The sequence below is a fragment of the Ruditapes philippinarum genome, unplaced genomic scaffold (assembly GCF_026571515.1).
Source record: "Ruditapes philippinarum isolate M1 unplaced genomic scaffold, ASM2657151v2 ctg2278_1_1_1_1, whole genome shotgun sequence".
NCBI lineage: Eukaryota > Metazoa > Mollusca > Bivalvia > Venerida > Veneridae > Ruditapes > Ruditapes philippinarum.
Window position 1 is genome coordinate 27,776 of NW_026852253.1, and position 12,617 is coordinate 40,392.

Here is a 12,617-nt window from a genome sequence, read left to right on the forward strand (position 1 = left end):
CCGTTCCATTATGTTGTGTTATATGTTCCTTGTGTGCTTGAGTTAGAATCAACCTACTTTACAGGAATAATGATCAACATCACTGTGAAGCTATGCACCTGGGGTTTTGCATGTGGATTTTTTTAGTGATGTTAGAGTTATTGCCCTTGACTTAGTATAAATTTGCAATTTTCAACTTGTTCATGCATAACTCAAAAAATAGTTGACAAGTAGGTCTGAAAGTTTACAAGAATGTTGGTAAGCCATGTATTTATGCACCTTGGGGTTTGCTTGTGGATTTATTCAGTATTTGTAAAGTTCTTGCCCTTGACTTAGTAAACGATTTTTAGTTTACAACTTGTGGCACATGTAACCTAAAACATATTTGACCTAAAGTCATAAGATTGACAAAGCAGTGGAGTGTGGGGGCACTCGTGTCCTATGGAAACATTTCTAATTTATTTTTAATCTCCGTCATGTTGTCTAAATAAAGTTTATGATAAAACATATAATTTATATTGTAAGTAGTTTGACTCCAGTACTTGCTCTCGTGCGAAAATCCACTCGGGCAAAAATGGGTCTCAAAAGTACTTAAAAATTCAAGCCTATAATCGAGAGAAAGTAATCGTTAACAAACTGAAAATACAACATAAATATTATATTTTATTATTTATTTAGGCTTCAACAAACAATAATAATAGCAAATACATGTAAAACAAAATATCAAACTGTTAAAACAACGAAAGAGGGCCAAACGATATACATGTATGGATAATATCATGTACAATTGTAGCTAATTATATAAAACAGAAAATGTATATTAAGATATATTTTTTTTAATAAATAAACATTATATTTGTGACGTGTCAAACGAAATGTGAGTTGTGAAAACTACGATTTTGTTTCTTCTACATTTAACTATATTAATAGTATTTTTAAGAGTTTAAGTTTAAGTTTAAAAAACATTTGAAGCTTGGGTTACGTCACGCAACTCCGTTTACCTTGATGCCGTCCTTTCATTTGACGCGTCACATTAAATTTTATACACGTATAAAAATACAAATAAGTTCAAAAAGATTACGCTTGGTGAGAAAATAAACCATTTTTCGTGCATTGATAAATTACACGCTATAACATCATGTAAATTAATAAAACGTTACGAACGGTTTACTTTTTTTCAACACGAATATGCAAGTGTTGTTACTTAAACCTTAGATGCTGGACAGTCACGAAAAAATAAAATGTGGTATATTTACTTAATTTTCAGCAATAAGCTTTCATAAAAACATATATATAGGTCTTTTTTTTAATTGAAAAGTTCCTTTTGCTTGACGTTTAAATAAGCGTTCACTTGTCTAGCTAGAATATATATATATATATCCAGACGTCTTCAAGTTTAAAGATAGAGTTTATGTTTTGTTTGCCGGCTATCGTGTGTCAAGTTTGTATTTCCATAAATTTTCATAAATACATGTTTAACAGTTAATAAATAAAAATGTTAATATGGCTGAAACAAAAACCGGTACGGTGTCAGAACGGAACCGTTACGGTTACCTATAATCAGGTCATACCATCTCCTGGAATTTCCCCTCTGACGAATGCACAGCGCCCTCGGTCGGGAAATACCGTCCACTGTCGACAGAACGGTGTTCAAACCTTTAAGATATGGCGACAGAAGATGTATGGCGTTGGTGTCCTTTCCGGCAACCAGAACATTCTCGTCGGGTAGCTCAACTACGCCGATTGGGTGATAGATTTCTTTATTTATAGCCATGACAATTCCATCGTGTCGCCTCACTTTCATCACTTCGTCAGTTTCCGAGTCGCAAATGTAAAAATGGATCTTATCTCGTGCAAAAGCCACGCCCTGTGGACGACGAAATATGAAAGAGCCTCTTTGATCAGTTCGAATAGTTTTGAGAACGATTCCACCGCTACTGATTAGCTGAACTTGTGAGGGGTCGTCATAGGAAACGAGAAACGTGTCGTGGTCCCAGTCAATTCCGACGCAACGTCCGTCGACGTTTATACGATGGTCTAACGCTATGTATCGATCATCGTCCGTCACCGTTAACAGTTGAAGTTTCCGTTCGTTTGGTAGCGTGACCGCCGCTTTTGAGTAACCAATGAAAGTGACGTCGGACGGCTCTGACGTCATCGTCAAAGCACCGACGACATCTCCGGAATCAATATGGACAGTTTTGATTTTTCGATTGTGGAAATCGGTAATCATAACATTTCCGGACGGTAAAACGACCAATCCAAATATACCGCTGTATTCGCGATCACTGCGCAGTAAGCACTGAATATCAGTTCTCTTTTCAACGCTGTGCACTTTACCCATCTTTGTTGTTTATTTCTATCGGAAGTTCCACTGTTTAAGCGTTTCTGTTGTAGTCAGTAGTTGTTGTTGTTATTGGTGGTGGGTGGTGGTGGTGGTAGTAAGGGTTTTCGCTTTCGAGCTCGGGACTTTGATGAATATAACCGGCTGTACCGGAAAAGGAATTGACTACATCATATATCTGCTGCCTTATTTGCTAAAAATAACCAAAATATAAAAAATAAAAACATTTTGACAATTTTGCTTAAGATTAAAAAAAATGAATTAAAAAGTATAAATACTTACTTCTAAATATAAAAAGGTATATATTGCTTCCTTGATTCTTCGAATGTTCTTTACGCTGATCACAGCATAAAAAAGATCTTTTTTCCCGCTTATAATAAATAATATAATAAATCATTAAAATTTAATTTCTCCGGTACTTAAGGACAGTGTAACGTCCAAGACTTAATGCTTTCAAAATGCACCCTTCATATGAAAAACATATGTTACGTCAATTTATTTCTTTAGAAAAATAAAATAAAACTCACCGAAACTAAGCTTTGAATTATTAATACTAGATATACAGGTGTTAAGGAATTGGCTTAGGTACAAATTTGTAAAATACTTTTAACGACGACCTCATTTTGGGTCAGTAATGTTTGAATTGAAAATTAAAAGCGAAAACAAAGCGTTATGTCAAACGCTTTGTGATTCAAGACAGCTACCCCAATTGAACCGAGCAATTTGATACTTTAAAAATATCTCTCTAATTGTTGAAGTTGTCGTTAGCCCAGATTAAACGTATCATTATCAAAACAAACATGTATCTTTATTCCCTTTTTAGTTTTTTTCTTCTCTAGTTTATAAAGAGAAGGTTCATTGTTTTTAATTTTATTATAACATGTATTATTATCATTTAATTTTATTATTATTATCATTAAAATCATCATCGTACTTCATTATCATCCTCATCGTCATCATTAATTATATTAATTATTATCATTATCATGATATTTTCATAATGATTATTATTTTTATTTTTTATTTTAATTATCATTATTTTTATTATTATTATTGTTATTATCATCATCATCATCTATTATTTTTTTAATTATTATTATTATTAATGTCTATTATTATTTTAATTATTATTATTATTATTATTATTATTATTATTATTATTATTATTATTATTATTATTAGAACCAACTCTTTAGCTTATTTGAAAGGTTATAATTTTTTTAAATATTTAGGACAACTTTAGCCAAAGTGTAAAAATAACATATTCATAAGGAATAGTGTAGTTATTTACAAGACGACATGGGGGACAACTCTGACTATCATTAGCTTTTAGTTAGTCTTAAGGTTATTTCCCTTTGACATACATTATAAAAGATTACAAACGTCATAGAACATGCGGATTCCCGATATGTGCGTGCGTGCGTGTGTGTATTTATGCACACATAAAGTACACAATATATATCAACTACTACATGTATATGATTGTTTTGAGTGAATACTGAAGGTTAGTGCTTTAATATTCATCATTACTCGAAATGTTATCAAATAAATAAATCGCCTTTCATAAGGACATAATATTTACTATCTATATGGTTTGTGTCATGGTATACATGTGTTTTGACTGCGGTCTTAATAATTATGTACATGTATTTTCATGTAAGGGAAACTAATAGTGGCTGATTTGTGCCATGTCATGTTTTTGCTCCGAGTGGCGTCAAGCGAAAATACAAAAATACTAGTACGACAAGTGGTCACGATGTCGTACTTTCGCTGTGTGAGTCGCAAGGCGAAAGTCGACTAAGTGGTCGTTACTCTGTCGTATTTTTGTGTGTTTCGTCTGGTGTTTCTACGACTTGGCACAAACCAGCCACCATAGAAACTCTATGTGTGCAAGCAAATTATTATGGAAGATTATCAGTTCTATAGCTCTATAGTTCTGTGCGAGCATGTGACTGAAATAATGCACATATGGACACCTCCGCTATTAAAGCTGGATAGTCGCCATATGACCGTAACAGTGTCGTGGTGATTTTAAACTCGACCCCCGAATTAGAGATTAATGTGTCTTGTAACTTTGAATAGACACATTTTAAACCAGATACAACTAGAAAATTTCAATCGGGGAAAAATATAACAAATTTACGTCAAGATTTAAACAACATTTATTAATATCAAGTGAAAATACTTAAAATAAATATAACATTAACATTGTTATCACTAGTTGAATTTATCATTTAAATAAACAATACAGAAACTCCGTTTCAACAAAAGAGTTTTACAATGAAATCTTCAAAATGATCACTTTAACCACTCTAAAACAAAACCTCCCCTCAACAATCGAAATATTTCTCTCCCAAAGTGGGCCGCTGTGCAGAGGTTTTTTTTTTATTAAAATATGATACTAATATCACTTGATTGACAATGTAAATTTAAACTATAACTGAAACAATTATATGTAAAGTGAATCTAAGATGAAAAAAATTGGAATTATAAGTTTATGTAATACAATGTACATGTATAAACACAGTCTTACGTGTCATGCATATTTAAGTATTGCATTACTTTAGACAAATTCACATAACTATGATTTCTATATCGATGTGTGTAAAATACATATACATGTAGCCTGCAGTGTTGTTTTTGTTATTCGTTTTTTTTTCTCACAATCCAAGCACTAATAAGCTAAACTGCCACACAATCTATTTCTTTCTGTCACAGGAATCAGCTTAATCACGTGAACTGTTACACATTAATCACGTGGCAATAAAGAAGATAGATCATATCGCATAAAGTCAGACATAACCACGTGAAAAGTTAACAAACAAATCACGTGACCTAATTACATATAAATCACGTGCGTAAACGCAGCTTACACGTGACCAAGAAGATAAATCAAATGGTTTAGCAGTAGATAAATACTGACAAAAAATAACTAAATCACGCGGCCAACAAGCACTAGAACTGCTTCACCAATTTGATCATTCGATCATTCAAGTAAGAGTTGTCGAACGTTTAACATATTCTGTTATATTGACTAGAAACATTTCCCATATTGCACCTCTCGTCTACAAGGCAGAGGGTTCGGATCTGTAAAAAAAATAAATGTTTTGTGTAAATAAATAAAGTAAAAAAAGATAAATAAAATCAGGAGATTAAAAAAGTATCGTTCATGTTACTATATTACATATGAATAGATTTAGGTCACATTTGAAGTTATGTCAATCAATATATCTTTTCATTCAAAGAAATAATGTAAACAATCATTCAAATTCATGTATTTACAAACAAGATCGGTGTCAAGGTCTCCACATTGCTGTTTGTTTTGTACTTTATACAAAACACCTTCAGTCCAATAACATTGAGACCGGAAACAGGAAGTAGAATAGCATCTTAATTTATAAATAGACATCTTACCTTGACGCATGCGCAGTATGTGTGTAGCAGTGAATTTTCATGTCAATCTTCTGATGGAACCCTTTACCACAATACGGGCAGACGTAGGCTTTAAACGACGTGTGAGTTCGCATATGTGTGTGTAGGTTTGAAGCTCTGAAAATATAGATGTGGGTAAAGTTGTAAAAGTGTTTATAAATAACTTTATTCACATGTAATAGGAATAATAATTAAATAATATCTAAAAAAGGTTTTGTTTTTTTTCTCGAGTACAAACATCACAGTGTAGAAACATATCTACTTCCGGTGATCACACCTTGATGACGTCATTTCCAGATTTTGATTTCGTTTTTCGTTTTGATTGGATTCCTTAACTTAACGACATCTTAATACCCCTTTGATCGAAAAACATTCTAAATTTATGAAAAAAAAAACAATTTCCTTCTCTATCAGAACAGTGGTTTCAGAATTCTTCTTTTTGGCCATTTAGCGGAATGAAATAGTAAGCAAACATGATTCCATAGTTATGGTAAACCCTATAGACATGAAAATATGAAATGTGTATAAAAACTTTATTTTTTAACAGTTTTTATTTTATTTTCGGGTAAATACTACTCGCCGTTTATACACGGAATATACCTTCTTAGATTCTATAACAAATTTTTCAAATTTGCTGCATTTCTTCGAAGTAAAATGAAGCTTTTCGAAAATTCAATTATCGGATGAACATTTTGTCAATCGAAAGAGGGTAGTTAAAAACGTTATTTAGTCGGTATTAAATATAGACATATTTTAAATGAACAATATCTGAATCATTAAAACACGTGTACTATTTACCTGTTAAAGGCCTTATTGCACGTGGGACACACGTATGGTTTGACCGTAGTGTGGGTAAGTCGATGACGTGTAAGATTGCCCGGTTGCCGGAAAGCACGTGAACAAATTTCACACTTGAACGGTTTGTCACCAGTATGGATTCGCTGAAAAACGAAAGAAAAGTGTAATTATTTAGGACCGATGTACATGTATCACGTTGGCAAATGTGTATGTATTTTATCACATGTAAATGTATAGTAGAAAAACATCTATGTTGAAATAACAATAATTTATTATCGGTAGTGTGATTCTGTACCATAGAATTTATTATGCCTCAGAAATTGTTTATTCTTTAAAGCTTTTTTTTTTGATGTCCAGTTGCAGTTTTTTTTGCAATTAGTACTAATATAGTATTTTGTATGGAAGTCAAAGAGCTTTGAACCTCACGTTTTCCTTAAAGAAACAAGACAAGTGGATGGTACTGATTACTGAATCAAGTTTTCTAAAAATGCATTTATTACGAGTATTTATTTTCATATAAAAGTCTGATAATACATGTCTATCTGATAGATTGATTATTTATTTATTTATTTATTTATTTATTTATTTATTATTTATTTATTTATTTATTTATTTATTTATTTATTTATTTATTTATTTATTTATTTATTTATTTACTTATTCATTCATTCATTTTTATTTATTTATTTATTTATTGATTAATTTATTATTTATTTATTTATTTATCTATCTATCTATCTTTTTATTTATTTATTTATTTATTTATTCATTTATTCATTCATTCATTCATTCATTCATTCATTCATTCATTCATATTTATTTATTTATTTATTTATTTATTTATTTATTTATTTATTTATTTATTTATTTATTTATTTATTTATTTATTGATCATTATGAAATATTCCAAAAGAAAGGTGTTTAGTACTTTAGTAATTCTATAACGCTGCCAGACCTCTGCCATGGCAACATAAAAAGATGTACTGTGTTCGTATAATCAATAGCAAGCAAATTGTTGTGGTCACCGTAGCTTAAAAGCTTATGTCAACATTTAATTACATTTCAATAGAATGTTTGAAAAGCGACAAAAGTAACAGATTCTGAAGCGGTGTCGCGTGGCGCTTAATGTTTAGAGAAGCAGTGTCGCTCAATATGGGTCCTTGCGGCTCAATACCGGACGCTATCGTACTTTGAAATAATTTGGGTAAATATTATTCTTTCCGTTGAATAATGAAGCAACTGTGTATCCACTTTTCATTGATGTTTGACCAAAATTATTTGACATTTACTGAACTACAGCGCTTTGTTTGAACAGAACAGATTTTAGTTCACCTTTTGAGCAAATTCAATTAGATTTTTCGTAATAATATTTTGCAGCTATCGGAATTTTCGTCTGAAACTAATTTGCGTTTCTGTGACTCTTTGTCTCTCTCTCCCTCTCTTTTGTTTACTTGTGGGGAAGGACGGTACTGTCAAATATGGGTTAATACTTTGATATGCACTTAACAAGGTTGATAGGAAAAAACGTTCCTTTTGTTCTTCTTTCAACTTTTCGGTGCCAAAATCGTCCGTGATTGGTTTAGAGTTAATAATATGTAATGCATAATCACCAAAATGCCACTTGCATGAAATAGAATACAATCATTAAAAATATGACACGTTTTATTTTGTCTAAGTCACAAAAACAACATCCGCTTTAATATTGCATTACTATTATTACATTATTTACCATTTATTTATCAATTTTCGGAAGAAAACAAAAAGTGTCAACGTTTATTTCATCCTAATCTGATTGGCTTAAAATCTAGACACAAAAAGCCTTTCTCTTATTATGTACCTATGTTTTTAAATAAAATCCTGTGCTTCTGTACACAGAAATAAAAAAAGAAAGAATGCATTTAAATATAAATTATGTTAGGTGTTTGCTTGGTTTATTTATTTATTGAATTTATTCATTTACTTACTTATTCGTTGGTTCGTTCATTCATTCATTCATTCATTCGTTGATTTGTTCGTTCGTTCGTTCGTTCATTCATTCATTCATTCATTCATTCATTCATTCATTCATTCATTCATTCATTCATTCATTCATTCATTCATTCAATCATTTATTTATTTATTTATTTATTTATTTATTTATTTATTTATTTATTTACTTATTTTGTTGTTATTGCTGTTATTGTTTTGTTGTTGTTGTTTTACAGCTCGTGTTCGCTGTGAATGCGCACATTACATTATTTAAATATTTAAACCCTGATAATGCTACACAAAACAGACAAGTGCTTGGTTCCGAAATGAGGAGAACATGCTATCTTTTAAACAAATAGAAATAATGATAATAATGAAATAAAATTTACCTTATGTGTGACCAATGTGTTACTCCTGGAAAAAGCCTTCCCACATACGTCACATTTGTATTTCTTCACGGGTGGTGGCTTCTCGGGATTGTATCGTCTGTATGCAGAGCCCGGTAAATGCATCAGTGCCGGGTGGAAAAGACCTGCGCCGGGGACCGGAAGCATAGCTCCCGCATGCGTAGGCTGCAACAAACCAGTACCAAACGGGTTCACGAAACGTGGATCAGTCAGATTTGGTATATTTAGCCGGTCGGGAACAATGTCAACTTTAAGTTCTTTCCTGTCGGGAGTTTCGTCATTTTCAGCACTAGAATGTTCACTTTCCGGGGAGCTAATTGTTTCGGTGCGTGATTTACCGGAAAAAGATTTGGATGAGTCGGGCGTTATGGGAGGCTCCCTGTCGTCTGCTTGGCTATCTTCTCCCGCCATTTTCCCGAGTGGTGTAGTCGCTGTACATTCTTTACTACTGCTATTTAGAAGTTTCGTCAAATTTAAGAAGTAGTTTGTGAACGGAATTCTCGGGTCAACGTAGTAAAACATGCTTTTATCAAAATGGTCAAGGTCTTTCTTTGAATCAGAATCCGGTGAAGTTTTCTCAGGGAACTGGAACGGTGACGGGAAAGTATGGCTGGGTGACGAAGATGGTCCCGATTCGGACTTTTCGGCAGGTAGTGACTAGAATAAAAGTTCGGGAAAAATCCAGGATAAAATCCGGGCATTCCTGTTGATGCTGAGCCTGAAAGGAACGGAGATTTGAGGCCTCCGGTGCCAAATTCTTGCTTGCCTATTTTGCTGAATGCAGATTCAGGGGATGGTCTAAATGATGCCGGGTGGTTTATTGAGCTATCATCGCTGTCGTCATTGTGCTGAACGTTCGGAGAACTTCGGTCATCTCGGAACGACGTGTCCGAACCTTCCTCTGTGAAATAGAAAAATACATGTAATATGAAACATAAAGAAACCATGTATGTGAACTTTTCTAACTTTGTGAATCACTTTAAACCAAGGCAACAGTATATTACATTTCATGCTTTTTATTATTTCTATTGGTATATTATTTCTTATATTATACCTAAAATGCGCGATTCCGTCACGTATTTTTAGTTATTTTCGAATAATAAGTCCTATTTATATTATCATTATTTATATTCTATTTATATTTCGCGATTTCGTCACATATTTGTAGTTATTTTCGCATTTACTTTTGTTGATTTACAAGAGAAGGATAAAAAATGTTCAGCTTTTACTAGTATATTCAATATATATTATCTAATATGCACATAACAATTTACATAAAAGTAGTGAATATTGAAAATTTTCATAAAAATAAGATAAAAAAATAAATTTACAAACACTATTTATATTCCATTATTTTTAACATATAATATATTTTTAATAGTCAATGAATTTTGGGGAAATTCTTAGCTCAACGTTTTCTTAATAAACAATTAAAATCGAGTATAGTTTGAATCAAACAAAAAAATTACTTTAAAGAAATAAAAAAAAATATTATGTTATGTTTTAAAGAAATAACCGTGTGTATATTATTCCAATTATAAGAGATGGTAATATCTTAAATTAAAAGAACTGACCATATTTTATGTCATATATTCACATAGCTTCTAGTGTTTTTATAAACGCGATACAAATTAGAATACATTTAAACAAATGCATGTGGATATAAAAAATGTACATTTATAAATGAGGTCTTCTGTATGCACAACACTAGTAATACAAATTTAAAGATATATATCAGTGAAATACAAGAAATATCACTCGCGGCATATTACAAATAATAAAAATCTGTTTACTATAAATTAATAAACTAACTAAATTGATTTTATTTTTATCTAAAACGATTCAGTTCAAGGTGATATTTTTCCATATGTTTTGTATGTGTCACAGGCTTTGGGTTAAATTTGAATTTCATTTTTACGTCAGCTCTAACTTCTATATTGCACCCATTGGAACAAAAATACCCTTTATCATTATCTCTTTCTTTGTTTTCTTTTTCTCGAATTAAAAAAATACATGAATAATAAATAAAATAAAAAAACAACAACGCTTACCTTCCTCTTCCATGTGATGGTCATCGTGACGATTTCCAGTCATTAGAAATGCCTTTGGCATCCTGACTTTAGGAATAAATTCCCAAAATGATCTGTAAAAAATATAATCAAAGTTTGTCCTTGTATTCAAATAGAAAATTTAAAGTTAAAAATATCACTTTAGTTAAACATTTCCTTTTTCAAAAACACGTTATTTTTCTATTTTTTTCTTAACGTCAGTGATGCTCTTTTGGCGAGTTCTTATTATGCGTTATCTTGCGAAAATATTAAAGTGCCATAAGTAAATATCTAAGTAAAGTAAATACGGCAATAAAATTTAATACAATAATCTTTTGTTGCATTAGCCAATGAGAAAAGGGCAAATCGGGCCACCCGGTAGAGTTCTTTTTTCTGATTGGCGTAAATGGTATTAAGGGGCGGAGCTTTTTCGCACGTAATCTCGGCGCATAACAAGATTATTATAGATCAATATAATTATCACCAATATGATTTGCAAACAGGCGAGAACAGAATGGCTAAATAATTATTACATTATATTTTTCTGCGGAAGAAAGAATCTTTGCACCGTTAAAGTATGGGAATGATGTATTTGATGGTGTAATCCTCCCCTCTTATACATGGTCAGCTGCGAGGAGGTTACAGGAAAGAATAAGCATCTTCGTTAACGAACCTTTATCGGATGGTCAAGAAAAAAGAGGTTAATTAGATCTATTATTATGAGCTTATTGACTGACCAAATGATAAAATATTCATGCGTTTTGACTTTCTCTTACGGAAATACCTGAGAACTGTTAGAGATGATGCAGACGACAATAAATGAAATTATTCCAAACGAAAATTTGTTGTCCGAATGCGCCAATTAGTTTATAAAATAATCGAACAAAAAAAAAAGAGCATAGTGATTTAAAATGAATCTTTATTTTCATGTTGCAACTGTTTGAATATAGTCAAGAATCTATATGCATCTGAATTTCTTTTAATTAGTTTTTATTTCTTTTAATTAAGTTTTACATATATTGACATATATTTACTTTGATTTTAAGTTTTAGAAAAATGCACGACTTCAAACAAAATTAATGTATTCATAGTTTGTGTGTGTGTGTTTTTTGTTTTGTTTTTTGTGTGTTTTGTGCGCTTATTACTGTTATTACTATTTTCAAAGACATAGATGTTATCTACATCTCCGTTATTTTATGGTAGTAGTTTAATAATTGTTGTTTTGCTTTTCAATTTTTTTCTTTCTTAGAAATTTCATTATTTGAAATAAAACGAGACAATCCCTGTAAACAAATTTTTATCACAATGTTTTAGCATACAAACTAAACTGTTATATTAACTTGTATAATATATATTTAAACATGTTTGATAAAGATTATGCCATTTCTAAATAAAAGAACAATTGAGGATATCCCAAATTAACGACTTGGCATGTTCGATAGTTTCGAGACTTCTTCAACCCCACCCACCCCTCTACCACAACCCTCTAGTTCCACTCCATACCACCATCCCCATATCACCACCATTAGCAAATCATGCACATTTGTATGTATGTGAATTTTTATCTATAAACCATAAATATGAGTTATAGTCGTAATTTTTTTCTTCTCAAATATCAACATAATAATTATGCAAATTAAA

At 31.4% G+C, this 12,617-nt stretch overlaps 2 protein-coding genes across 2 annotated transcripts; both read right to left on the bottom strand.

Annotated features, from left to right (window-relative positions):
• Positions 1–622: 622 nt before the first annotated feature.
• Positions 623–2,951, bottom strand: LOC132754185 (uncharacterized). The gene is made up of 2 exons (XM_060744782.1): positions 2,851–2,951; positions 623–2,516 (listed from the first exon to the last, which is right to left on the bottom strand). The coding sequence occupies exon 2, from the start codon at positions 2,321–2,323 to the stop codon at positions 1,478–1,480; it is 846 nt and encodes a 281-aa protein (XP_060600765.1). The 5' UTR covers positions 2,324–2,516; positions 2,851–2,951; the 3' UTR covers positions 623–1,477.
• Positions 2,952–4,503: 1,552 nt separating this feature from the next.
• Positions 4,504–11,394, bottom strand: LOC132754196 (zinc finger protein 768-like). The gene is made up of 5 exons (XM_060744794.1): positions 10,980–11,394; positions 8,911–9,829; positions 6,554–6,696; positions 5,738–5,872; positions 4,504–5,410 (listed from the first exon to the last, which is right to left on the bottom strand). The coding sequence occupies exons 2-5, from the start codon at positions 9,448–9,450 to the stop codon at positions 5,389–5,391; spliced, it is 840 nt and encodes a 279-aa protein (XP_060600777.1). The 5' UTR covers positions 9,451–9,829; positions 10,980–11,394; the 3' UTR covers positions 4,504–5,388.
• Positions 11,395–12,617: the final 1,223 nt, after the last annotated feature.

Bases quoted from the DNA above. Each gene is read 5' to 3' on its own strand.
- LOC132754185 (XM_060744782.1), bottom strand. From the start codon at position 2,323: ATGGGTAAAGTGCACAGCGTTGAAAAGAGAACTGATATTCAGTGCTTA.
- LOC132754196 (XM_060744794.1), bottom strand. From the start codon at position 9,450: ATGTTTTACTACGTTGACCCGAGAATTCCGTTCACAAACTACTTCTTA. The intron at 5,873-6,553 runs GTAAATAGTACA...CTATATTTTCAG, and splicing joins TGCAATAAGGCCTTTAACAG to AGCTTCAAACCTACACACAC. The intron at 5,411-5,737 runs GTAAGATGTCTA...TTTTTTTTACAG, and splicing joins CATACTGCGCATGCGTCAAG to ATCCGAACCCTCTGCCTTGT.